General features: G+C 47.2%; 1 protein-coding gene across 17 annotated transcripts in view; it reads right to left on the bottom strand.

Moving 5' to 3' along the window:
• Positions 1-926: 926 nt before the first annotated feature.
• PECAM1 (platelet and endothelial cell adhesion molecule 1) overlaps positions 927-26,211 on the bottom strand; it is a 71,807-nt gene continuing 46,522 nt past the window's right edge. For 9 of the 17 annotated variants that reach the window (XM_025999587.2, XM_072746795.1, XM_072746785.1 and 6 more), the window contains 6 exons: positions 25,505-25,581; positions 23,501-23,554; positions 21,675-21,737; positions 16,249-16,305; positions 6,572-6,594; positions 927-1,972 (listed from right to left, as the gene is read on the bottom strand). In XM_025999587.2, the coding sequence (XP_025855372.2) occupies positions 1,943-1,972; positions 6,572-6,594; positions 16,249-16,305; positions 21,675-21,737; positions 23,501-23,554; positions 25,505-25,581 (304 nt within the window). In that variant the 3' untranslated portion in view covers positions 927-1,942. The remainder of the gene's footprint in view (positions 1,973-6,571; positions 6,595-16,248; positions 16,306-21,674; positions 21,738-23,500; positions 23,555-25,504; positions 25,582-26,211) is intronic. The other 8 variants (XM_072746793.1, XM_072746790.1, XM_072746784.1 and 5 more) reach the window with 1 other exon arrangement.

Raw genomic sequence — 26,211 nt, 5'->3', positions numbered from 1 at the left:
ATTTTCAAAGGAGCCTAAACTCTCCAAATGTTAAGAACCATTAGTTCAATCTCCTTATTGTGAAGAAGAACCCGAAGCTCAGAGGTTAAGAGGCTCCTTCACGTTTCTGTGGCTGTCATGTGGCAGAACCAGGACACGTAACTCCATGGCTCCCTCTGCCTTCAGGCCCAGGAGGGTGGTGTTCTGATGGGGACCCAGACTCCGGGACAGTGAGGTCTGGTCTGAGGCCACTGAGGCTGGCTTAGAGGGGTAAGAGGGTGCTTTGCCAGTAGGGTTACCAGATAAAATATGAGATGCCTAGTGAAATTTGAATCTCAGATAAATGAATACTTTTACAATATAAGTACACCCCAAATATTATGTGGGATATACTTACACTCAAAAGATATTCCCTGTTTATATAAAATTCAAATTTAACTGAGCATCATGGATGTTTTTGGTTTTCTTTTAAAGATTTTATTTATTCAGGAGACACCCACAGAGAGAGGCAGAGACGTAGGCAGAGGGAGAAACAGGCTCCCTGCGATGAGCCCAATGTGGGACTTGATCCCAGGACCCCAGGATCATGATTTGAAGGCAGATACTCAACCACTGAGCCAGCCAGGCACCCCTGTTTTGGGGTTTTGTTGTTGTTGTTTTTGTTGTTGTTTTTGTTGTTGTTCAACCTGGCAACCCCGTCTGCCGGGGACGCCTACAGGCTTTGGCTTGGGACGCTGAGGCACTAGCCAATGGATATTAATGACTCAGTGTTTGACCCTCAGACTACCTCTGGCCCTGCCTTCAATGAAGGCCACAGAAGCCCCTGGCCTGTGTGAGATAACCAGCTGATAAGACCCGCTTGGTTCTTTGTGACTTCAGAAGGTCCAGAGTCCAAGCACTAGCTATTCTATAGGCATGCAGCCTCTTAGAAGATGACATCTCACAGGTCCGGGAAGAGGAAAGATCAAATTTATTTAATACAAAACCTTGCAGCTGTGTCACTGAGGTGGAGGGTGGGTGTGTGTGGGGGTAAATGGTTTCCGTTAGGTCTGCTCACTAGTGAAATCCCACCGCAAGATGGCTGCATCTTGGCTACTCGTCCACTCACTCAAGGCACCATCAGAAACATCTTAAGACCTCAGAAGACCATTTCTTTAGCAAGGAATAAATTAAAAAAAAATTAGTGAGAAAAGTATGCATTTCGTTTTCCTATTAAAAACAGTATTTGCTGTAGGCAAACAGCTTCCTGTCTTGAAGCCTTCAGCATGGTAGAAGAAAAGAAAGAAAGGGTATAAAAAAACAGCTTAAGAACATCTGTGCTCTGTCCAACATTGTTTTCTATTTTATGCATTGCCCGGAATGAACCTTATCTTCAAGTGGGCATCTCACAGGGGTGACTCCCAGGCAGCTTTGTTTCTGCATCTGTGGCAGGTGAGGTCATGGAGGGCACCGGGTGCAGCTGTCTGCTGGGTGCCATGCACTTCCAAGGACCACGGACTACCCAGAAGCATAGGCCTTTGAAGGACCAAAGGCAAAGAGAAAAATGAGCCCCTAAGCCAGGCCGTTCACTGGAAGTGATCGACTACAAAACAAAAATGGTTTCTGTGTGTGAAGATAACTAGGAAAAGTTCTTTATCTCTGTACAAGAGAAAATATTCAAGTTTCAAAATATCCCAATGGCCTGTTTACCCTGAATCTTCTGCGGCTCTCGGCTCCTGAGGATGCTCCAACTTGGTGAGAGGGGGGCCGGGTAAGAATTGACCAGCCCCTCTGTATCTCTTTATGCCCCACAGAAATGTAGTAGGATGGATTAAGGACTGGTGACTTGGCCTGAGGAATTGCTATGTTCAGTGGGAGCAGGGCAGATTCATAAATAAGTGCACAGAGCTCTCGGAATACAGGGATCATCTGCTCTTCTTGGGATGTGATGTCCTCTCAGGGAGGAGCGTCTGCTCCCGTGGTCCTAAGTTCCATCAAGGGAGCCTTCCGTTCTCTGTAGGAACAAGACAGAAGACAAGCTATGGTCATACCCTTTAGGACTGAAGACGAGCCTGGTGGAAAGAGATGTCAAACTGCAGATAGCACTTGACAAAGGAACCCCAAAGCAGTGTTATGTTGGGCTGGTACCTCCACCCTGGGAGGCCAGCTCTCACCCACACTTACTCTTCCCTTTTGTCTATCCCAACTCTGCAGGGCTGCAGCCTTCACTCCCTGGAGACATGTCCCACATTAGAATATCAACCAGCTTTATCAAGCACTTTCTTTATCAAGCACTTTATGTACACCCAGTGCTAGGTCCTGTGGGTGCTACACTTACCCACAGAGCAAGTCTACTAAAGTTAAGAGAGATCTGGCTTCTTGTTCCAGCTCTGCTTCTAACATGAGATGAACCTTCTCTGTCTGTTTTTTAATTGCAAAGTCGAAGGGCTTCCACATGGATAAATGTTGAAGACATTACACTAAGTGAAAGAACCCAGAAGCAAAAGGAACAAATATTGTACGATTCCATTTACATGAGGTCTCCTGAGTAGTCAAACTGATAAGAGTTAGAAAGGAAAACTCTGGTTCCCAGGTGCTGGGGGGAAGTGCAAGTGGGGAGTTAATGTTTAATGGGTAGACTTTTGGTTTGGAATGATGAAAAAGTCCTGTGGATGGATGGTGGTAATGTCTGCACAACACTATGAATATACCTAATGCCACTGAACTGTAACTTAAAAATGGTTAAAGTGGTAAATTTTGTTGTATATGTTTTGTGCAAAAGGAAAAAAAAAAGGTTCTACATGCCATTTTGTAATGTTTTCTAGCTGCTTTGCATGGTATTTTTTGACACCTATGCATCCACCAGTGACTGGACCCCCACCTGACCCAAGTGCTATTATCTACATGGAGGATGCAAGAATTTTATATCCTATTCATTACTGACACACGGTGCTACCACGTGGAAGAGGTCCTAACAAGCTGCAGGAGGTTTGCAAGAGGCCTGAGCTAAGCCAGAGAAGGTCTTCATGGAGCTGGCCTCCAAGGTGGGGCAGGTATAGACACAAATGGATGTAGAGGGGCAAGAGTGGGGCAGGTGGAAAATGCTGGAGCTGAGGGGCCCTGGGCCCCAAAGGGCAGGCAGCAAATGAGTCCATGACTCTGGACCCTCTGTGAGCACAGGGCTCCCTGCTGCAGGTGGACCTCAAGGAAGCAAAAGTGGGGGCAGCTGTGGGGATTAGCCAGGGTCTTGAAAGCCCTGTGGCCAGGCTGGTTGGCTCCCAGAGGGTGGGCTGAGCTAGAGTCCCTGTTTTGTTCTGGCCCTGCCACGTCTGAGGAGACTCTCAGAACAGGATGCAGGTCCAAAGGGCTCCAGCTTGGCAGGTTCAGGCTCTGCCTCTCCTTTGCCAGGAGAGATGCTGGCAAGTGGGCCAAGAGAGTGGTGTTGGCCCCCGAGGGCTGGAGGCCTGCCAGCCTTGGCAGCTACCTTCACTTCATTTCTTCCGCTTTGCCCAGAGGGGTGACCCTGATGTCCAGCCTTCCTGCAGGCCCCAGACCAAGTCCCTCCCTAGACGCCTCTGCTCTCCTTCACCAGGCGAGGCGAGTACTGCAGATGGAAAGGGCTGGGCCACAGTCAACCGGACCTTGAAATAAAGGTTAACATGCGCACATCCAAGACCTGTCCTTCCAGGGGCTTAAATCAGTGGCCAGCTGTCAGCCACCCAAGAACAGCCTTGAAATCGCCCCACTTCTAGACAGAACATAGTGTGGATGCTCTCAAAGGTCATTTTGCTTCTAATGGCCCTTTCTGCTTCTAGAATGTATGTGCCCCTTATAGAGCACTTCCAGTAAACCAAGTCTGTGCTAGGTATTCATTTAACCCTCGCAACTACCAGGTGGTGGTGGGGTGGTTATTACCTCCGATTTACAGGTGAAGAAACCAAGGCCTCCAGAGGTTAAGAAATCTGCCCAAAGTGGCATCTTTGGGTAACTCATCAGGAGGTTAGGTTAGGTTTTAAGGGGGTAAGAGAGAGGCGTGGGATCTCTGGTTCCTAAGTCAAAGCCTGGCTTCGGTTGAATTCTGTGAAGAGGCCATTTCTGGGCCAAGTGATATAAATCCCCCATCCATACCTCATGCTGCCAGTGATGAAGAGACCTTTACATAGATAATCAAGCTGCATTAATATGGTAGTTTGCAAAATATTTTGCACCCGTGTTTCTCCTTTTACCCTTAAGAACGTTCTAATGGGTGGGCTGGTAGTGTGTTTGTTCTCCTCACCATCAACATTTTATAGTTTGGGAAGCTTAGTTTGAGGAGGACAGGATCACCCAAAAGATGGCTGACCCAGGGGGCTGGCTGGCTCCCCAGAGGGAAGGAGGTCAGTTGTGACTGGGGAGCCGCCTTCTTGCAATAAGAAGGCAAGGCTTTCTGCAAGATCCTGGGCCCCAAGAAGGTTCACCCCTTTCATGTAAGTACAAGGTGTTCTCTTTCACATTATCTGTCTGCCTGGGCCACAAACACAATTTATAAACAAGGCAAAAAACGGCAGAGGAAAAATGAAGTCAGAATGTGCCATTGAAGCAAGTCAAACAATACTAAATTAGTATTTGGCTAAGTGGCTATCTCATTGTTAAGATATTTCCTCCAGTGTGTTTTCAGAAGCAACGGCCATTAAACAACTGGGAATGATCGCCAGGTTTGATTTCAGGAAGGAAATCCCCTCCCATTTCCCTGCTGGGCAATTCAATTAATTTTCTCCTGACCCTCACCAGCTGATCATTAGCAAAACTAGACCTGCTTCTTTTATAAACAAAATGCATTCGCTTAAAGATTCGAAATCTCTTTCCCAACGGCTGGGAACCCCTGAGCTCCCGCCAAAAGACTATTATTTGAGATGGCAGGCCTGGCTGTATGAGCTCTCGGGGCATCCTGGGAGCAGACTCCTGGACCCACGGGCCAGCTTCTGGGGAAAAGGAAAGTTCTATCTGTCCTGGAGCTCAGAGCCTTTGTCCAGAGACACCGTTTGGATTGAAGACAAAGTAAATAAGTCAGTCCCGCAGGCCCAGCAGACCTGCCTTGGGTGGACACAGCTCTGTTTATTGTAGTGAGAGCATCTCTTTATCTGGATCCCACACTGTCCATGAAGCAAAGTTCTTACTTTCCACTTTCTCAAGGCCATGACAGCTGGAACAATGATGTCACTTTTTTGAGGGAGTCTGGGAAACCTAGATTCTAGTCCTGGCTCTGCTACTACCTAGCTGGGCGACCCTGGGCAGGCTGTTCTAACAACCTGGCCTTCAGTTTTGTCACCTGTACATTGGGCCCCCTGCCCTTCCAATGCAAGTCTCTGGTTTCAGGAGTCTCGGTGGGATTAGGCTAGAAAAAGACATTTATTTCATTCCCCTTTTCCTCAAATTGATAGCTTTCCTCCATAAAAAAGAATGTCAGTGGTTTCCTGCCCATCAAAGGCATAATGAGCTCTCTATTTTATAAAAATTCAGACTCCAGGAAGACAAAGGAAGCCGGGGGCCCATTGCAAGGGCTATCAGCAATCCTGCAGAAAATTCTTCCCAAACTTTAAAGAAGCAGTTCCTCATTTCTCAAGGTACTAGCTCCCAGTTAGTTAACCCCTGCACTGCTGGAGAGGTTGTAAGGTTGGGAGTGGGAGGACAGGGGGAGGCAGGTCTTAGCAAAATTTGAACTGGGACCTCTACATTTAAAAAAAAAAAAATTCCATTTGCCAAGTAGTGGCTTCCTAAATTCTCAGTTTCCTACAGAGTGAAACCTCATAATGAGGTTTGAGACCCTTGCTTGCAAGCCCTAACTGACCTCTTCCTAGCACTTGTTCCCACACCCTTTCCCCTCCCATTCTGAGCTGCTTGGACTGCTCCTCCCCTCATACCTCAGCTCCTGCTGATCTTTCTACAGGGACCTGCTAGTCAGACTCATTCCTCATGGCCTGCTCCATGAGGAATGTTCCTTGGGGAGGAAACATGTTCCTTGGGGAGGAAACAGCTAACCAGCCTGGTCTCTCTTCCACATTTCCATAGCGTCTGATGACCACCTTGCTTTACCAGTATTAACTCATCTCATTCCCTCATTGGGTCAAGGACTTTGAGTGGCCTCTGAGGCAGAGGGCCTGGTGTGTTGGGGTGACCGGCATAGGTTCTCAGAGTTCAAAGCTCAAATGAGCTGTCAGTTCCTACACCCCTCAAGCATGTCTGCCCCCCCAAACCCCTGACCAGTCTACCTCATTTCCAAAACCTCAACCTAGACTAGGAGGAAATGTGCACTTCAATTATGGGGAGCTAAGTACCTTAGATTCCCAATTCTATGGGGAGGGGAAATTCTGTCTTCATAGGAGGGCTGTGATATAATGATAGAAATGGTGGGAGAGAATATTTGAAATTACAATAGGCCAGAATGTCTGGCCAACCTCATGACCACACCTTCACTGTTCCAGGCTAGTTCTGAGTTCCCTGGGGCTCCTGGTCTAAAACAGATGGGGCCAGCGTAGGGGTGTGATGAGTGGGAACGCAGAACCTGGGTGAGTTTGGAAATATTGCATTGTTTAATGGACTATTTAAAAAAAATGTTTATGAAATGTGTACTTACAGAATATCTGTTTTCCATGAAATCTGCAAAACAAAAGATAACATGGAGGTGAGCAGTGCACTGAGCACCTTAGGCTCCCCCATCCCCACAATCTCAGGAACTGGGTGGGTAAAGGAAGGGGGGTGGTACAGAAGGAGATGCCAGAGCCACAGGTTTACTGGGTGCTCAGCGGGATGGCTCCTTTGCCCACAGACAGCTTCCTCTAGACCCTGTCGCTCCATGTGACGAGTATATAAAATCCTTGGCAGCTCATTGGACATTTAAGACAGTTTAAATATATATATATTTTAAAGTAATCTCTACACCCATCGTGGGGTTTGACCCTAAGATTAAGTATCACATGCATGGGGCACCTGGGTGGCTCAGTGGTTGAGCATCTGCCTTTGGCTCAGGGCATGATCTTGGGGTCCTGGGATGGACCCACACTGACCTGCTCCCTGTGGGGAGCCTGCTTTTCCCTCTGCCTATGTCTCTGCCTTTGTCTGTGTCTCTCATGAATAAATAAAATTACAAAAAAAAAAAAAAGTCACATGCTTCACTGAGCCAGCCAGGTACCCCTTAAATACTTTTTTAAAAATTAGTACTGCATGTTATTTCAGGAAAAAAACTGAAAACTCCAGTGAAGTAGAAAGTAACGGATAAACATGATCTCTGGTTCCACCCTTCAAACCCTGTTGCCACTCTCGTCTTCCAGTGATTTTCTGCTCTCAAGAGGCTTTTTTTCTGAGTTCAGATATACAATACAGGCCATTTTATAGCCTATCCTTATTACATAACACAATTTTATAAACAATCTCTGGCACCTTCTTAAGCATAATTGGTAGAAGCTGCATAATAATTGTTAAATAGATGTGTACTTGTTTACTTCTCCAGTTCGTTATTTTAAAAATTTAGGTTCTTTCCAAGTTTCTGCTATTTTCAATAGTGCTGCTATATCCTCTTTGGGAATAAAGCTATTCCCCTATTTCATACTAGTTTGGCCATTCCCAGGAGTGGGATCTGTGGAGCAGAAGGTATACACATTTCTAATGCTCTTGGGATATATGACCCAAGGGTTCTCTGAAATGGGAGGGCCACCCCTTGCCCTGCCCCTGGAGAGACTCATCCCAACCCTGTCTTCTTCTCAGAGTGCACGCTGGGACTGGATGATCCTGCCAGGCTACAGTGATGAAGATGGGCCTGGCCAAAAGTCAGGAAGATCAGAGTGAGGTGAAGAATGGCCAGTAAGAACAGAAAACATTGTGTTGAGGGTGAGCCAACCCTGCCTGTGTTAGGGACAGTTTTCACCAAAACACGCAAGAGAGGGTTGTGGTTTGCCTGTTTGAGAAGGACCAGGCCTCCACTAGCAGCTGTTTCTAAATGGGCCCTGGTCCATATTGTTGGGGTTGATTCCCCTAAAGAGCCCCTTATGGACATAGACCTGAAGACAGAGGACTTCTTGTTGTCTGGGGAAGGTCCCAAGAGGAGATGTGCGTATTGGGGATAGTTGCCAATCTTGAAGGTGGTGGAGGTAATGGCAGGAGGGCCCTTACCCACCCCCTCTGAGTCCTCAGTGTTACTAGGGGGATGTACTCCAACGGGCCTCAGTTTCTGCCCCGCTGCCTAACCTGAGTTTTGGGCAGTCTCAGGGCCCACCTGTCACAACGGTAGTCACAGCCCTTCTGTTTCTTTCTCTAATTTAAAAATATCCTGTTTCCAAAAGTCTACTTCCCCCTCAAACCCTGTCTTATCACAGCTCTATTGTGCGTCCCCTTGAGAGGGAACAGGGCCAGAAGTTCCTAAGGGGCCCCCTTCTGTCCTGGCTGGGCCAGAGGCAGACGTCAAGGGCCAAAAGGATGAATCAGCCTGACTGCGAAGTCGAGCCATTGTGTAAACTTCCACGCATTGAGTGAGGCATGGGCAGCACTCCCACCTCCAACCCAAATCTGACCTGGAAGGACCTGAAGGACCCCCATGCTTCCCACCCCCCCAAAACCCCAAGGGCTCTGGAATCAGACACAAGAAAGAAAGAACCTTAGGCTGTGTTTCCTAAAGCAATATGAATATAAAAAACTTCTAATATGCTGAAAATAGTGAGGGAACCCTAGGTTTATGCACACTTGTAGTTTCTGCTTCTTTTTGGTAAGAGAGCAATCACCACAAAAATAGAATCTGGTGGGGGCACCTGGGTGGCTCAGTCAGTTAAGCTAAACGTCTGCCTTCAGCTCAGGTCATAATCTCAGGATCCTGGGATTGAGTCCCTTGGCAAGCTCCCTGCTCAATGGGGAGTCTGCTTCTCCTTCTTCCTCTGCTTGCTCTCTCTCTCGTCTCAAATTAATAAATATTTAAAAAAAAAAAAAAAGAATCTGGTGGGTAGTACCAATTTTTTTCCAGGGTACTTTTTTTACCTTAGGATTCTAAAGTAGGAAATAGCACCCTGGGCCGGGGTTGGCAGTGCCCATTGGCCTGGCTGGTTTGGACCACACAGGATGGGTGGGGACTGAGCCCCAAGTGTTCTTCTCTCCCTCCCAGAGGGGTTGTGACAGAGAGGCCCTCTGTTCTATGGTTCTTTCTTGATGACAGCTACTCTTAGTATATTAAATTTCTACCCCCTTTGGAAACACCTGGAACAGCAGGAGAGAGCAGAGGTGAAGACTGAGTGAGCAGATACTCCGATGGGAAGGTAGGCCCTGTCTGACCCAAACGGCATAGGTTAGTGTCTGGGGCAGGACTTGGCATTTCTTCCCAGGGCCTGGAATTGGCAGGTGGGATGTGCCCAGGACACCTTCTGAGGTGGGCACAGGGCATCTATAGAGGAAAACCAGCTCTCCTGCTGGGAGATTTACGGGAAGTAAATTTCTACAAGCGACGGTTTCTTAACACTGGCATTACTGACATTCTAGGTTGGATCTTTTTTTTTTTTTTTTTTTTTTTTGAGTTTACTTACTGTTCTTTAGTAATGTCTATATCCAGTGTGGGGCTCAAAACTCATGACCCTGAGATCAAGAGTTTCATGCTCCTCCAACTGAGCAAGCCAGGTGCCCCTGGCTGGATCATTCTTTGTTGTGCGGGCTGTTGTAAGATGTTTAGCCATATTCCTGGCCTCCATACATTAGATGCTATAGCACCCCTTCTACCTGCCCTGCCTTGGCCCCCATTATGACAACGGAAAATATCTCCTGCCTTGAGGACCAGTGCTTCAGGCTGTGGAAATGTCATCTTAGACCTGAGTTTTCATAGGGAAGAACTTGACTGCATTGTTGATTGTAGCAAACCATTTCACTCTTCTGTTTTAAAATCCAGGGTAGGGGCATCTGGGTGGCTCAGTGGTTGAGCACCTGCCTTTGGCTCAAGTCATGATCCCAGGGTCCTGGGATCGAGTCCTGCAACAGGCTACCTGCAGGGATCCTGCTTCTCCCTCTGCCTGTGTCTCTGCCTCTCTCTGTGTCTCTCATGCATAAATATATAAATAACAAAATCCAGTGTAAATATACACAAATAAAAAAAAATTAAAAAAATAATAAAAAATAATAAAAAAAATATATATACACAAATAGGTTTTGCTTTGGATGACCTGCAAGCCATTTTATGAAGTACTTTTAGAATAAACTGGAGCATTATAAAATGTCAAGGACTGAATTAGAGTAAAGATACAAACTTTCTAGGTGAGCTGGATATTGCAGTCCACAGGAGGCTCTCAGCCAGGCTGAGTGAAGTTGTGGAGAAAGCCATAGGTAGTCATGCCTCTGTGGAGAGGCTCCCAGTCCAGCTCTAATTTCTCCCTTTTTGTTCTTGTCAGTAGGAGAGCAAGGGGAGGAAAAGAAAACCAAACCTTTCCCTGGATTAATCAGAGAAAGAGGAAGTTGATGACAGGTCAAAGAAGTTTGAGGGCAGGGTGGTATTTGGGGGTGGGGAGCTTTTGATGCCAGGTCACCCTGCAGCCCAGAGCACTAAAGCTCTGAACAGGCCCTGGGAGGACACACCACCTAAGCCAAAAGAACTCAGATGAGTGACACATTATCCTGCATAAAGTCCAAGGTAATAGGGGATGAGAGTAAAAATTGGGCCCAGTTAAATGTTAACAGAGAAAGGCACCAAACTGTAACCTGTATTACTTTCTTTAGACACTCACTTTTTAGGATTATCTACATTACCACTTAATAAGAGACACAAAAACAGACTTTGTTCCCCTTTCTGGAAAGCCGGATCAGAAGCCATAGCCAGAGTCCCTGTTGCTGACTGGGGTTTGCAAACTTGACCGCAGGCAAATCACTGAAAAGGGAATACTTACTTTAAAAAGCTTCAAGTAAAAAATAAAATAAAATAAAATAAAAAATAAAAAGCTTCAAGTGCCAAACTTGCAGATCTAAGTTACAAGAAATTGTCTGCAAGTTCTTCGTGGCCTAAGCGAGCTGATGGTTACATAGATGCAAAAGCTTTCTAACCTATTCGGGCTGTATTCTAGGGTTTGCTTTCCCTTCTCCTTAGGCTTCTCTCAATTTGGTCTCTTCAGAAACACATTTCCTAGTTCTGAGAACCCCTCTCCTTCTTTCCCTAACATGTTGTAATGAATCACCTAACAGTTGCAGAGGGGAAAAGCTCAAAGATCAGGGGTTTCCTTGCCCCAGACTGAGTTAACTGCTGGAACAAGATGTTAGCTTAGCTCTATGTCAACAAAATAGTAAGCTCCAAACAGAAGAGCAGACCTAACTACAGCCATGACCCAGCAGGGGATACTGAGTTGGAAGAGATTTCCCCTCCTACCAATTTTATTGAACCCACCTGCCCACCAGTCTTATCATCACCCCTCCACGCTCTCCTGAGAACACAGGTGTTCACTGCAGCAGTTCCACGTGGGTGAGTGGCATTTTATTGAAAAATTAAGGAGAAAACAAACACCCTGAGGAAGAAATGAGGGGTGGAAACCAAGTCATATAACTGGATAAGGAGAGGGACACCTGGGGTGCTGAGCAGTTGCGTGTCTACCTTTGGCTCAGGGTGTGATCCCAGAGTCCCAGGATGGAGTCCCATATCAGACTCCCTGCATGGAGCCTGCTTCTCCCTCTGCCTGTGCTTCTGCCTCTCTCTCTGTGTCTCTCATGAATAAATAAATAAAACCTTAAAAACAAACAAACAAACAAACTGGATAAGGACAGGGCTGAGATCAAACTCCAGGTCTCCCACTTAGGGTGTTCCCTTTAGGATTACAGCAGGAAGAACCAACCAGGTGGACTCCAGCCAACACAAACATGACAGAAGCACAGTGAGTTGGCCCCTGAGACCCATGACTTAATTCAGATTTGAAGGGAAAACTCAGGCTTAATAGCAAATACTTATAGGGTCTTGGAGTGGAAAGTGAATAAAGTATTAGGATGGGCTCCAAGGGACCTAGGAAGTAACTCTTAGAAGTTACTTAGAACCAACGTGTTCTGGGGGAATGGCTCAGGACAGACCAAAGCATAGACAAATGACCATTACTTCCAACTGCCAGGACAGTGACTCTGTGTTGTCACTGGAAGGCAACCGAAGGTCATCCATTCAATCACCTGATTTGACATGAAAACACTGAGCATAGTCAAATTCACAGATAGACCAAGTAGAATGGTTGTTGCCAAGGGCTGGGGAGAGTAGCGAGTTCTTGTTTACTGGGTATGAAGTTTCACTTTGGGAAGATGAAAAAGTTCTGGAGATGGATGGTGATGATGGTTGTATGGCTTTGTGAATGTATTTAATGCCACTGAAATGTACACTTACAATGCTAAGTGGGATGTATATTTTGTCACAGTTACACACACACGTATACACACACACTCACAAAGCTGAGCTTAGAGCCTAAAGCCAAGATTGCAAAGACCTAGCTCCTCCCACAGCCTACAGATGCCCGACACTCCTCAGCCAGCCCACAACACGCTCCCTAGGGCACTGGACCTACCCAGAGCCCCGCCCTGGAGCTGCTCCTTGGAGGCAGGCCTGCCCGATGCCCTTTTGCTTATCTAGAGGAGCAGTTTTCCTTTGTATCACTCAGGGGAAAAAGGGGTTTAAGAGCCAGAACTACGCCCTGTGAGCCATTTCCCAAAATAGCCAGCCCTGAAGTGCTGCTGGCTGGAAGGTGGTGAGGACTGAGAAACTAGGGTGGGAAGAATAAAGACCGAAGAAGGAAGGGTTGGAGAAGACCTAGCTCTGCATGCAGCCTGTTCACTGACCTATCCAGAGACCCACGGTCACCAGTGAGTGTCACCTTTATTATGTGTCACCTTTCTCCCCCCCCAAAACATGCATGCACACGTGTACACACACACATATACTCATGTTGGAGGATGATCTCTACTGGCCACCCCTGAGTGATCTTTCCAGGATTGCTGGGGAGTGAGGAAGACCCTACCCCTTCCAACAGGAAACAAAACATAACTTGTGGTACAATCAGAAGGGAACTCCGACCATCCAGAAGATGCTTCTATAAGACCAACAGCCTCAACATGTGAGAATTTGCTAGGAATACAAATTAGCCCCACTCCACACCTACTGAATCAGAAATTCAGGGGGTGGTGGAGCCACACCATCTGTGTTTTAACAGGCCTGGAGAATACTCCATCCAGATTCCAGCCCGTGTCCCTCATTTCACAGAGGTGGTGACCAGGGTCCCAAGAGATTCTGCGACTCATCCAGACCATACAGGCTGTTATTTTTAAGAGAGGTGAATCCTCTAATGACATGGATGATAATGTGAAACTGAACAAAGAGAGCTGGAAAATGTAGCAGCACGCAGTCCACAGTCCGTTGTTTTGGCAGCATGGACATGGAGAAGAAACGTGAAGAGCTCTGCTGGGCAGCCAGGCTCCCAGCCTCCAAATCCCTGCTCTGCCCCTATTGGCCTTGGGATTGGGAGGAGTTATTTAACCTCTGGGCCCATTTTTCCCATCTGCAGGGTAGGAATAGTAGTAGAGCCTCCATCAACCCTAGGATAGTTGTGAGGATTGAGCACAGAGCGGCCTCTGAGAGTCAGAGGAAAGGAAAGAAAAGGGAAGAGACTTGACCCGAGGTCAGCAACCTCCTCCGAGGGAGCAGGAAATGCTCGGAAACAGCAGCTCCTGAGGCTTCCAGGACAGAGCCTCTTCGGCAAGGGGCGACCACAGACTTCCAAAGCAGCACTGTGATTTTGGCTGGGGGCTCAGGGCTTTCTGTACCCTCCACCCCATATGCTGGGCAGCAGCCGGCTGCCAGTCAGAGACCAGATGACAGAGGAGCCCGGGCCTAGCAGACTCCTGACGGCCCAGGTGGGGCAGGGGGAGCGCCCTGGCCCGAAGTCAGGAGATGGCTCCAGTCTCTGCCTGGGCCTCACACTGAACCCTAGGGCTCCAGTTTCTCTGGCATCTCTCAGCTAAAAGGGCTTGGATGCTCCTGTACAGTAGGGATAATCCGAGGACTGGTGCTGGGGTAATTAGCACCATCCACCCCCACCCGGCCCTAGGCTTCCTCATCCCCCTTTTCTTATTGAAATCATCTCTAGGGCACCTGGGTAGCTCAGTGGTTGAGCGTCTGCCTTTGGCTCAGGTTGTGATTCCAGGGTCCTGAGAGCCACATTGGGCTCCCTGCAGGGAACCTGCTTCTCCCTCTGCTATGTCTCTGCCTCTCTCTGTGTCTCTTATGAATAAATAAATAAAACCTTAAAAAAAGAAAAAAAGTCAGTGGGTACAGAAAGAAGCCTTCTAGGAGCTTCCCTTCTTTAACCAGAATCAGAAACTGTTGAGCAATGAGGACAGCCATAAATCCCCTCTCCCAGGGAAGGTTTCTGGCTCCCAACATGACAAAGTCGGTGCTGAGATGGACTTACATAAACAAACCTTCATTAGTTTCCTCCGTGTATTTACCTTCCCACTCTGTCACTTCTCTGCAAATTTATTGTTCTTGGTAAACATGTTAAATAAGCCCCCAGTTTTAACCACTCTGCAGAGTTTCTCATCACTTCTTCTCCCGCTAATCTGTCTTTGGTCAGTCTAACTGCCCCTTTGGGAGGCACTGGGTTATGGCCTTCACCAGCTGTAAAGAGTCTCCAGCAGGAGGCTCAGGGCACAGCAGACCCTGAGACCTCCAGTGGGGGAGGAGTCCCCGTGGGGGGATCCCCGTGGACTCCACACACCACCAGCTTCCTTTCCTCAAAACCAAAGGCAGTGGCAGGTGCGTGATCAGTGATGGGGAGGGTAGAGTCCAGCTCCAGGGTGGCCCAGTTTGAGGACTTGCTTCCTGTGTGAACTTGGGCAAGTGTTTTAAGTGAGGCTCTATGCCTCAGCATCCTCATCTGGAAAACGGAACTTACTGTGAGGATTCAAAGAGATATTGTAACATAGACCACTTGGCATACACAGTAAACGCTCAATCCTTTCACATAACCAAAGCAACCCAAAGTGAACAATCTCAGGGACCAGCAGGGGAGTAGAAGGGGTGTTTTCACACAATTACCCAACAGGACCAAGCATGAGCCCTCCTGGAGCCCTAACTTTTTGTTATGCTGGAAGGATAGAGGACATCTATTTATTTCCGAATTTGCATTTTGCTAGCTCTAGAGTGCAAAATGAGACACCAAAACCAAAAATTGCCCCAGGAGATGGTTTCCGAAAATCAGTGTCAAGTTCCACAAGAGACTGAGTTTCTGTTCTACCCTTGAAAATACTATTAAAAAAAAAATTAATGAAGGGGTGACTCTTCTTTTAGATAAGAAGTAGTCTCCTCCAGTTAAGACAGTGTTTCTCACAGGCTGGCAGCGTCAACAACATCTGGGAACCTGCTAGAGTTCAGATTCTGGAGATTTTGATTCTGTGGGTCTGGGCTGGCCCTGAGACCCCAACTGGTACCAGTCTGTGGCCCATGCTCAGAGAAGCCGGGCTGTACCAAAGTTTCTGGGCCAGTTGCAATGCTTCTCAGAGAATCCACTTAAATACAGGAATGTTGTACAAAGTAAGATATCCACATAGTGACTACTTCCCCCAGAATCTTACTAATAAGCCTTTGAGTTATGACTTATTTTCAGAATTTAAAAGTAGTCTTTATATTCCATTCATTTCCCCAGAATGGGATAGAATAATTTTACAAAAAATGATACTGCTGGGAGCCTGCCCAGTTCCATGTCTGCTTGGGCACTGTGCTCAGTCCTGGGGGAAGCTCTTCATGACCAAGTGGTGGAGTGGGAACTGAGCTGGGGATCTCGAATCAAAGACAGGGAGAAACAAAGGAGCAGATCCATACCCCACCCCCAGAGAGACTAAAGCTACCCAGCGTCTTCATAGCAAAGCACTGACTTTGTCTATGAACTTTGGCCACCCACTGTTGTACCAGGGCCTGTGGGATTGGGGGCAGGTAAGGAGCACTGGTGGGCTCCTGAGAATAGGTGGGGCCATGCCACCTCTCTTGCGGTCACATGAGCACACAGTGATGCCAGGACACACTCCAGCCCAGCTGCCCATTAGCTGGGTATGAACATGTGAGGTTCTGTTTCCCTGGCATGCAGTAGGCACTTACTAAGTGTTCATTGACTAAATTACAGCACACATAACACGTGGCTACTTTTTAAGAGTGGCAGGAGAGAGGCAGTCAATAGCTTCACCCTCCTTTGCTCCTTCTTCTCCCTGCCCCCTCCCCAGGCCCCATGGAGGACTCAGGAGGAAGCGTCCCCCAGGCTGGGGGAGTCAGGGGCCCTCACTCACCAGGGTTAGCTTTCCGGATTTCACTGTACACCGTCTCTGTGCCCTTGGTTTCCAGACCTGGAAAGTGACCAGGCACAGTCAACAGCCGCCTCTGGGCACCAGGTCAGCCCACTGCCGAAGCAGGAGAATGTCTGAGGCTCCCTGCTTGCCCGCTACCCCACCACACAAGTGCCCGTCTCCATCAGGGCCTGGAGACCTTGTTGCCACTAAGCTCAGGCCATTTCCATTTCCTGGCTTTAGAAGATCCTGGTCTAATTATCATCATTCTCAGCCTGGAAGTATGAGATCAACAGGCCATTATGGGGGCAGGTCCACCTACTCAAGGGGAACCCTGGACCTGAGGGCAGGCCACATGTAGAGGGGTCTCCAGTATAGGCCTGCAGCCTCCAGCTCACGGGGGGCCCCATCCTTCCTTCCCTCCCAGCGCGTCTCTGTGTCCAGCTGCTTTACCAGCCCCTCCCAGGAGGCAGGGCCCTGAGGCCTGGGTTAGAGCCTGGGCAGCATCTCTGACTTTAAGGCTCAGCTGGGACTGAGAACCACTTAAAATCTTGACAGCTGGGCTAGTTGATTTCAAATGCCAACACCTGGGCCTCATACTGATTCTGATGGGCTAGGGTGGCCCTGGCGCTACTGTTTTCTTAGAGCTTCCAGGGAATTCTAATAGGAAGATAGGGTTGAGATCCTCTGGTCTGGACTCTTATGGAAAGGCAGACAGATGACCGACCAGGGTACGGGTTATACCCAGAGGAGACTCAGGGTTTGGGGTACAAATCACCCAGGAAGGCATCTGTTGAAGTATATGCACAGGCTGTGTATACACACTGGTACACACACTCATACTGTCTCCATGCATCGTACACACCTCCAGTGTGTACACACACAGCACGTACATACATACACACCCATAAGCCTCAGGAAACAGGATGGGGCCCCGCCACTTCCCCTGCCTCCTCTCACCTGCACCTAGGACCAGGAAGCCTCATTGTAGAAAGGTAGCTCCTGCCATGAGGCCAACATTCTCTTTCTACAGATCCGGAAATGAAGCCCCAGACAGGGTAAGACGCTTCCTGCCACCATGCTCAGTACACACGCGGGTGTGGTTTTCTTTGGCCGGGGCATGCCCATGGACTAACTACAAGACACTCGACTCCCTGGGCTCCAGAGATGACCCCCGACCCTGAACATATCCCTTTGGGCCCCTACAGCCCTTCCTCTTTGCCACATCCCTCCTTGTCCTCCAAGTTCCAGGACAAGCTTTGTTTCGGCTCTTGGGTGCACACATCCTCACCCATCCACCTACTCCCTGACACTCTCACCCCTTCCTGTGCCCAGGGAAGTCACGAAGGACTCCTGTGCTCCCACAGCACTTTGGGGACCCTTGCCCACGACCACGCTGACATTATTTGTCCCACGACTGTCTCCCTGGTGGACCCAGAGCTTCTCCAGGGCAGCACCTGAGGCCACATGCATCTCCTGATCCCAGGCCTCGCACAGCTACCTGGAGGCGCCCATACAGGTTTGATAGGACAGTGACGGCACCAGTCAATGTCCTTGCAAGTGTCTCTATCTCAGACCCATGAGTTTCAGGAAGGCCTTGGCATTATGAACCTCTTCCCCGGGGTTTTAGATTTTAGGATTAAAATTGTGGTCATTCATTAGACACTGAATGCTGGTGGTTCCTGGGTTAGGACCTGAACACCAGGAGGAAGCCTGGAGGGTGGGGGTTCAGATCCCAACAGGTGACCTTGGGACATCTGGGGTGGCCAGGGCCTTGTAGAAGGCTTCATATGACTCCCCCAAGGCCCCAAACAGGAGTTGGTACTCACCAGAGTGGCTGAGATTCCAGGCACCCCTCTGCTAGGACACCTGCTTTTCTCTAAGAGATCAGCAGAGATGCCTATGCCATTCCCCATGCTCCCTTCGTGGCACCAGATTTTGGGGGTATACAGGGAGGCTCCAGGGATTCCCAATCTCTGGGGACCTCCATATCCCTAAGGGATTCTGCTCAATGTTAGGACTGGGTGAGTCACTCCTTCAGGATGATCCTACCACGGAAGAGGAAGGGAAAAGGTGACTCGGATCCAGAGCTTTCAGGAGCTCCAGGCTGTGGGGCAGACAGCTGGGGATACACAATATAGGACACTGTACCCTGGGTGCACTGGGGTCCCTGTCAGCTGGTCCTCAGACCCTATCCCATAATGGGAGTGGGGGCCATGAGGAAGGAATGGAGGGAGGGGGTGGGGTGGCTGAGCCGGGGGACCTGGACACCCTTGTAAGATCCACAGCCCCCAGGACCACAAGGGGTGCTGGTAGACCTCTCTGGTCACCTTGGGGACACTCTAACACCCTCTGGACTCAAGAGCCACACTTGACCCCCTTCTTCCTTATAACTGCAGATCAGCCAAGGCAGTGGGGTGTTTCCACTTCTTGGCTGAGCGGCTACACTTGCAGCTGCCCCCGTGGTTCCTCCTGCTGCCCCCTGTCCTGCCCCTCAGGGATGGGCGGGGGCTGGCACCTCAAGACGGCCACCTCTGCTCGGCAGCTGCCTGCTAATGAGTAACCCAGGCCAACAGGCTGTTTGTCTCTGCTGTCAGGGATGTTTCCGGATGGGGCTTTATTTTGGCTTCTGTTTTTCTCTGTTAACAGAGAAAGAGATGGCTTCAACGTCATGGGGTTTTCCCAGCAATTAGCCTCAGAGCAAACAAGAAACAGACCGGGTTTAACAAGTTCCTTCCCATCCCCCCACCCCCCACCCCGCCTCCATCCCCGAGTGACTCCTTGGTCAGCAGCCAGAATCAGAGCTGGACACGGTCCCCATCCCCTCCTCCACCTCAGCTGTGGAACTGGGAGCCTTGCGGACAGGGAACTGGATTGGCCAAGACCAAATCAAGTTGACTCATCGCTGGCCTTGAAACCACAAATCTTGATCCTTACCCTAGTAATGCCCTACCCACCCCTTGACAAAGCTCTACCCTGCTGTCCCTTCTCACCAAGGAGGCTAGTTCCAGAAAACTCAACTTGAATCTTCTGGAAACTCTTCATTTCCACCCACGTGGTACTCATTCTAGCTCTCCCGAGGCCCTCACAGCAACGTGGGGAAAGGGGACTACAGCTGTACTACTCAGCCCGGCAAGGAAAGCACCCTTCCACCTCCTGTCCTAGGACTTCTTTTTCCTTTAAAGCCCACCCCACCTTCAAGCAAGAAGAAGAAAACCAGACACTCTAACATTCCTAAAAGAATGGATCTGGCCTTTTCAGGGAAACCTCAGAAAGACCAGAGCCCAGGGCGATCCCCATCTGCTAGAGCACCCAGTGGAGTCTGGAGGGTCAGGGGACAGCAGGATTTTCCCACACATATTCAAAATTCTTGGGCATCTCTTTCCCCATTATGGTTCCCCTTTCCTTCTGACCCCGGAGTCCCCTTAAGAGGAAGTAAGCTGTTTCCCATGGGACTGAGCCATTACGCACAATGATGGAGCGGCCTTTGTATCAGGCTCTGGTGGGACAGAGAAACCTGGAGGGGAGCCCCCTACAGCCCCTTAAGCCACATCCCACCCAGACTCGGTTCTGAGCATCAAACCCCTGTGCTGTCTCCTCTTGGGCATCTCATGCTTAACCTAACTGAACCCTTTCTTCCCAGTCTTAGACACCATGACCTTCAGTTTGGTGGTTCAGTCACACAACCTATAGTAATTGTTTTCCTGATCCCTGCCATAAAATTTCTCCAGTGTTGTCACATCTCTGGAATATATCTTGAATCCATCCACTGCTAGCACTTTGGCTCCGCCTTCTTGCCTGGTGATAACACACAGATCTCTCTGTCTCCTTCCAGATCCTCAAATGAGTCCAGCTCTGGCCACCTTTCATGCCTTCTCAATGCCCCCCATTCCTTTTCTTCCGAGCACTAACCAGAACCTGATGCTATCTACATATTCTTTGGTTCCTTACTTTCCTGGCTCCCTCCCAGGCTATACCTCCCCGGGGGTTGGGGGTACACCATATATGTACCTTGGCTGCTTGCATAGGGGCTGGTCCGTGCACCCTTAATTTGTTAACAAGAGAACCACTTTACAATGAAATAAAGAGGAAGAGAACTGCAGGCCTGCCATGGCCTCCGGGTCTGGTCCAGATCCAGAAGCGAGATGCCCTGTGTGGTCAGACAGTACAGACCCTGGGGGCCACTCTGATTGCAGAGTGTGGGAATGGTGCCCCACTGGGTAGCACACAGCCTAGGAGCTGCAGGGGACAGCCTTACCTAAAGATTCTGTGCACATGCCTGCTGACATGGTACCCGGAACCTAAGCAAGGGAAGTAAGGAACCCAAAACTCCTCCCAAATCGCAGAGCCAGAGGTGATGAAGGGATGCCATTGCCATGTGACTCTGGCTAATGCTACACGTGCCTCATCTGGAAAACAGCATTCAGCTTGCCAGGTTGAGTGGACACAGTGGCAGTGCTTGGCCTCAGTAGGAGGAAGGCGGATGCATGGCAATGGCCCTAATGAGCCTCCCAGCAGGGCCAGAAGGCTCTGGGTGGCTCATTTGAGTACAGTAGCCTGTGGCAGAGCTAGGGTGAAGGACAGCTAGGAGGATATGCATGGTTATTTATGGTGTCAAAAGCAACTGGTGGGGATCCCTGGGAGGCTCAGTGGTTTAGTGCCTGCCTTCGACCCAGAGCATGGTCCTGGAGTCCCGGGATCGAGTCCCACATCAGGCTCCCTGCATGGAGCCTGCTTCTCCCTCTGCCAGTGACTCTGCCTCTCTCTCTCTCTGTCTCTCATGAATAAATAAATAAATAAAATCTTAAAAAAAAAAAAAAGGCAACTGGAAGTGACGTTCTAGCATTTGCTATGGATCAGTCCAGCCTAAGTCAGTCTCCCCAGGACAGCACTGGGGCTGGGACCTCTAGGCCAGCCCACCCCTGAGGCTGAAAACTGGAAGTATAAAGCTAGTGCCACTGTTTACACAGAAGGGGACTCTGTGTCTTCAAAAGCATTTACCCAAGAGTCCCTTTAAATAGCCAAGCCCTTACTATCTTCATTTCCCACTATGCATTTCATTTCCCAGAGCTCGGTGTATAAGCAACTCTTTAGGGACGATGCTGGATGTGGGCAAGGAACAGACCTGTAGAAGAAAGCCCAAACATCCAGAAATGAGGCTGCCCTCAAAAAGTCTCTCAATGAACACACTTCTTAGGACTTAGTAATTGCTCAATAAAACCTACTCATAATTAACAAGGTTTTATGCTTCGAAAGCCTCAGCAGGGGTCAATGCTCCTGCTGTAGGCATGTCCCTCAGGTCTGTCTGCTAACCACCTCCCTTCTGACCAACTGAAGGGACCCTTGTCCTTGGGTGATGGCACACCTCACCCTGTTTGCCTCCAAGCAGGAAACAAAACGTGGGGAACAACTGCAGTGATGGTGTTTACCTTGGTAAGGCTCAGGTGAGGTCACTTCTACTTCTGTGTATTCCACATCCAACGTCAGAGGCTCTGCTCAAAAGAACCACAGCACCCTACAGTTAGACAAAGTCTTCCTGGGGGGCCTCAGCCTGTATTAGAGATTTCTACTCAAGTGACTGAAGGATTCCCTATTCCGAGGAAGAAGCCAGACACAGGCTGAATGGCATTCCAGGTGAGCAGGACACATCAGGCCGGGGAAGGTAGTGAGGAGTCCTCCTCCCCCCAGAATGTGGAGGGAACCTCCTGCCCAGATCCTCCATTGTTTCTACAGGGGAAGGATCTGTAAAAGCTCCGTAGACATGGAGAACAGCCAGGATCAGCCGGCAGTTAACTCTAGAAGTCTACCCTTTAGCCACAGGCACAGGAAGCTATCTCCAAGATGGAGAGGATCTCAGGAAATGGGGAACAGGTGTCCCCCAGCCTAAAGATGCCCTGAGAGTATAAGCTGTATGCATAGAAAAACAAATTAACAAAAACCCTTGGGCTGCTATGGGGAAATCTGGTAAATGAGTTTGTCTTCAACTCAAAATAATAGTATTGTTTTATTTTTGAAGTCTTGGAGTCAGGTTTTCTCACCAGCACCAAAAGCAGTGATGTGCAATCAAGAACATCGGTGTTTAGTTCTTTAGAACTTTAGCTCCCAAGATAGCAGCCCCAAGGGGAAGGGAATTTTGAAAAATAATTTAGTCTAATCCTTCTGAATTTTAAGCCATAGCAAAGAATCTATTGTTCATTGTCTTTAAAAACTAGCAGCAGTGCGGGAGGCCTGGGTGGCTCAGTGGTTGAGCATCTGCCTTTGGCTCAGGTCATGATCCTGGGGTCCTGGGATCGAGTCCCACATCAGGCTCCCTACAGGGAGTCTGCTTCTCCCTCTGCCTATGTCTCTGCCTCTTTCTGTGTGTTTTTCATGAATAAATAAATGAAATCTTTAAAAGATATTAGCAGCAATGCTATTTTATTTTTTATAGTGTATGTTTTATTTTTATTAAATACTTAGATATCAAATAATATTTATAAGTTATGTATGAAATACACATAATAATAGTAAGTTCCAGCATACCCATCACCTCTCTTAAGAAAAAGAACATTTTTATTACCTCTGAAGTACCCTGTGTGCTTCTCCCTATCCTAGACCCTTAATACTTTCCTTCCAGCTTTACTGAGGTATAATTGACATGCAACCTTGTGTAAGTTTAAGGTGTACAACCTGATGATATACCGCAATGCTATTTTAAAAACACCTGCACCTTTAGTATCCAAGAGAAAAGAGATCCTCCTACGGTACCCAATAGCCCATTCTGAATCAGCTAGTTCCCTGTTAGGTATAACCCAGCTCTTTCCTACTGGAATTTAGGTTCTTTCTTTCTTTCTTTCTTTCTTTCTTTCTTTCTTTCTTTCTTTCTTTCTTTCATTTGTTTATTTTAGAGAGAGAGAGCAAGCAAGTTGTGTGTGTGGGGGGGGAATCTCAAGCAGACTCCATGCTGAGCATGAAGCCCAACACAGGGCTCCATCTCACAACCCTGAGATCATAATCTGAGCCAAAACGAAGAGTCAGATTCTCAACAGACTGAGCCACCCAGGGGCCCCTAGGTTACTTCTCAGTAAGGACACAAGATAGAATCTTTGGAGCAAGTGACCAGCCACCTCCGTTTTACACAGCAGCCAGGGAGAGTGTCACTGAGAGAGGGAAGAGGGGCAATATCTCCAGATCTTAACCGTTTTAGTTCTTTTGTAGGGGGTCTTTTTTTCTGTTAAGGTTTCTAATTAAAAAAAAAAAAAACTTAGATAATTACCTTTATTTTCATTTATTGGTTTCATTGCATGGTTTCCAACATCTTCATTGTAACCTAGTTGAAAAATAACAATTAGGATGAGTGGCAATGGAAATCCTAGTTTCCTATAACTTAAGAAACTCAGTGCCACTAACACATGAAGTCAAGCCTAACTTCCTTAGCGTAGTGGGCAACCAGCAGTGTAGCCGATTCTGGATTCCCTCCTGGTCCTCCTATGGCCGCATCCAACTCCTGTGTGGTCTCTTTATAAATACCAGTGACTTGCTCACCATCCCGTGGGAGGGACATTTATGCTTATGAATTGTTCAAGATTCAGAATTGTTCACTTTGAGCAAACTCTTTAGAAATTAAGCTTAATTCTAAAGGGATGGGCCGGTAACCAGAAACATGAAGAAAACTAGCAAACTAAACTCTCCAACCAGAGAGCTAGATGCATGAGAACATGGTTTAGAGAAATGGTGGTATCTCCAGTCTGTCACCTCAGTGGGCAAAAAAAAAAAAAACTTTTTAACTTTTTTTTAATCAAGTCGTTCTCTATTAAAAATAATTCTATGGATTACAAATAATATAAATAATACTTCTAAAGAATACATGATTTTCCATTATGCATTTAAGTTAATTACTTATTATGATTACTAAAATATTTTATACAGTGAAATAATCCATGGAGACAACATAAGAATTAGAGTATTTCTTGCATTTTGGAAATTTGGGGGGGAAATCCTATTTTAATATAAGTCTATATTAGCATTTAATTTAAAGTGTCTATGTATTTATGTATAATACAAATACTCAAAAGACCCCCCCATGCCACCATATTTCTGAATGTAATTTCTCAAAATGATACATTTGCTCTTTTCTCTTTATTGGTCCATTATTTTTATTATTACAAATGTCTTATTCACTTTTTAGTAAGGATTGTACCACATAATGTACTTTCTTTAGTTCTTGTTCTATTTGATGGATTTCAGGAATACATTTTCCCCAGTTTATTTGTTTATTTACTTATTTATTATTTGTTTGTCTTTATGTTTATTTTTTTAAGTAGGCCCCATGCCCAGTGTGGGGCCTGAACATACCACCCTGAAACTGAGCCACATGCTCTGCTAACTGAACCAGCCAGGCGCTGTCTTACTCCCTTTTTAAAGGTTTATGATTTGGTAATATAACAATTACTCAATTCTCAAAACATATTTCTCAAGTACGCCCTGCAAGAAGCATATCTGAACTATTCTAAAGTTCTCATTTTGTGGAACACTTACACAATTAGAAAAGAACATGAGCATTCTATTCCCAGACTTGCTGATAAAGAAAACTGGTCTGGGACAGGGCGTAGTATGTGATAAAATCACCCACCCCTCTGGGAAGCAGCTGGCACCTCTGCTCAAAGGCTCAAGCAATTTTCTCCTAGACCTAATGGGATTAAGAACTCCTGGAGATTGGCTACCCACTCTACTGAGCTGACTTTCAAACTTGTGCTAAGTCTTATAACCAGGTGTTCTTTGATTGTACCACTTTTTTCTTTTAAATGCCTCCACTAACAGCGAAATATTTAAATTAGTTGTGGCAAAATCTGAAAGGAAACCATCTCGTGCTTGTAATAATTAATTCCATCTGAGAAGATGTTTTACCAATGTCTTTTTTTGGGTATTTTTTTTTTTTTTTTACCAATGTCTTAATTTGATAACTTCTCTCTCTCTCTCTAACAAAAGGATAGTAATTATACTTGGACAATGTTTAAAGTTTTGAAAGATAACCCAGGATGGGTATCCACAGCATTGTAATTATTCTCCACCTTTCATTCCCCAAGTGTTTAGGCGGTGGTAAAATTAGGGTAAAATGTTCTGCTTTGCTTATCAGCTCACCCTTCCATGACTGATCGGATTAAGTGCCCCTATTTGAGGACAGGGCTTCCCTTCCAACTTGAACTCCGTCACCTACAGATTCTGCTTCTAAGAGGGGTAAGGGAAAACGTTTAGCAACTGCAGGAAACCGTGACTCTACCGTAATGTCTGTTGACTTCAGTATTGGGGTCTGACAACATCTTCTCATTGGTGGAGTTCAGAAGTGGTACTGCTGGCCTTAAAATGAAATTTCAAAGGGAAAGAAAAAAATGTGACTTTTTTTGGCTCTGACTTCAAACTAAGAAAATAATCAAGGAAGATTATGAGAAAACCAGGAAAAGATTTCTGAAGTTAGGAAAACTTTTACCCTCTCATGTGGAAAACTAACATTTGACAAAATTTTTCAAAATATTGACAAAAACATTTTGCTGTTAAAATAAGTATTAGGGCCACGGTGCATCTCACTGCTCAGAATTCTTCATCTTGTGCTAATGCTTTTCTTCAGAACAGAGCTATCCTTTCCATACTTTTGGATTTTGGATTTCAAGAACAGTCAAAATATGACAATCTCTCTCTCTCTCTCTCCCTCTCTCTCTCTTTTTTTTACAATCTCTTTTTTAAAAGCCAGTTCTATTTTGCCAAGTAAGTAAATTTTAAAAATTCCATCTACTACCAGTATAATTTCATAAGGAAAAGGGGATTTCACAAGTAACAGTATAGGAAGGAGATGACCTCAGAATAAAGCTATTCTTTCCATGAAGGACAGCTGGCAATCTTCCAAGGAGCCAAATACACACATGTGCCTACACACACACATCCCTATACCACTTGCACCTAAGACCGTATTTTTCTGGGTTTTCCAAGAAA

The sequence above is a fragment of the Vulpes vulpes genome, chromosome 2 (genome assembly GCF_048418805.1).
Source record: "Vulpes vulpes isolate BD-2025 chromosome 2, VulVul3, whole genome shotgun sequence".
Taxonomy (NCBI): Eukaryota; Metazoa; Chordata; class Mammalia; order Carnivora; family Canidae; genus Vulpes; species Vulpes vulpes.
Note: the sequence above shows the minus strand (reverse complement) of the source record. Positions and strands in the feature narration are given on the sequence as shown.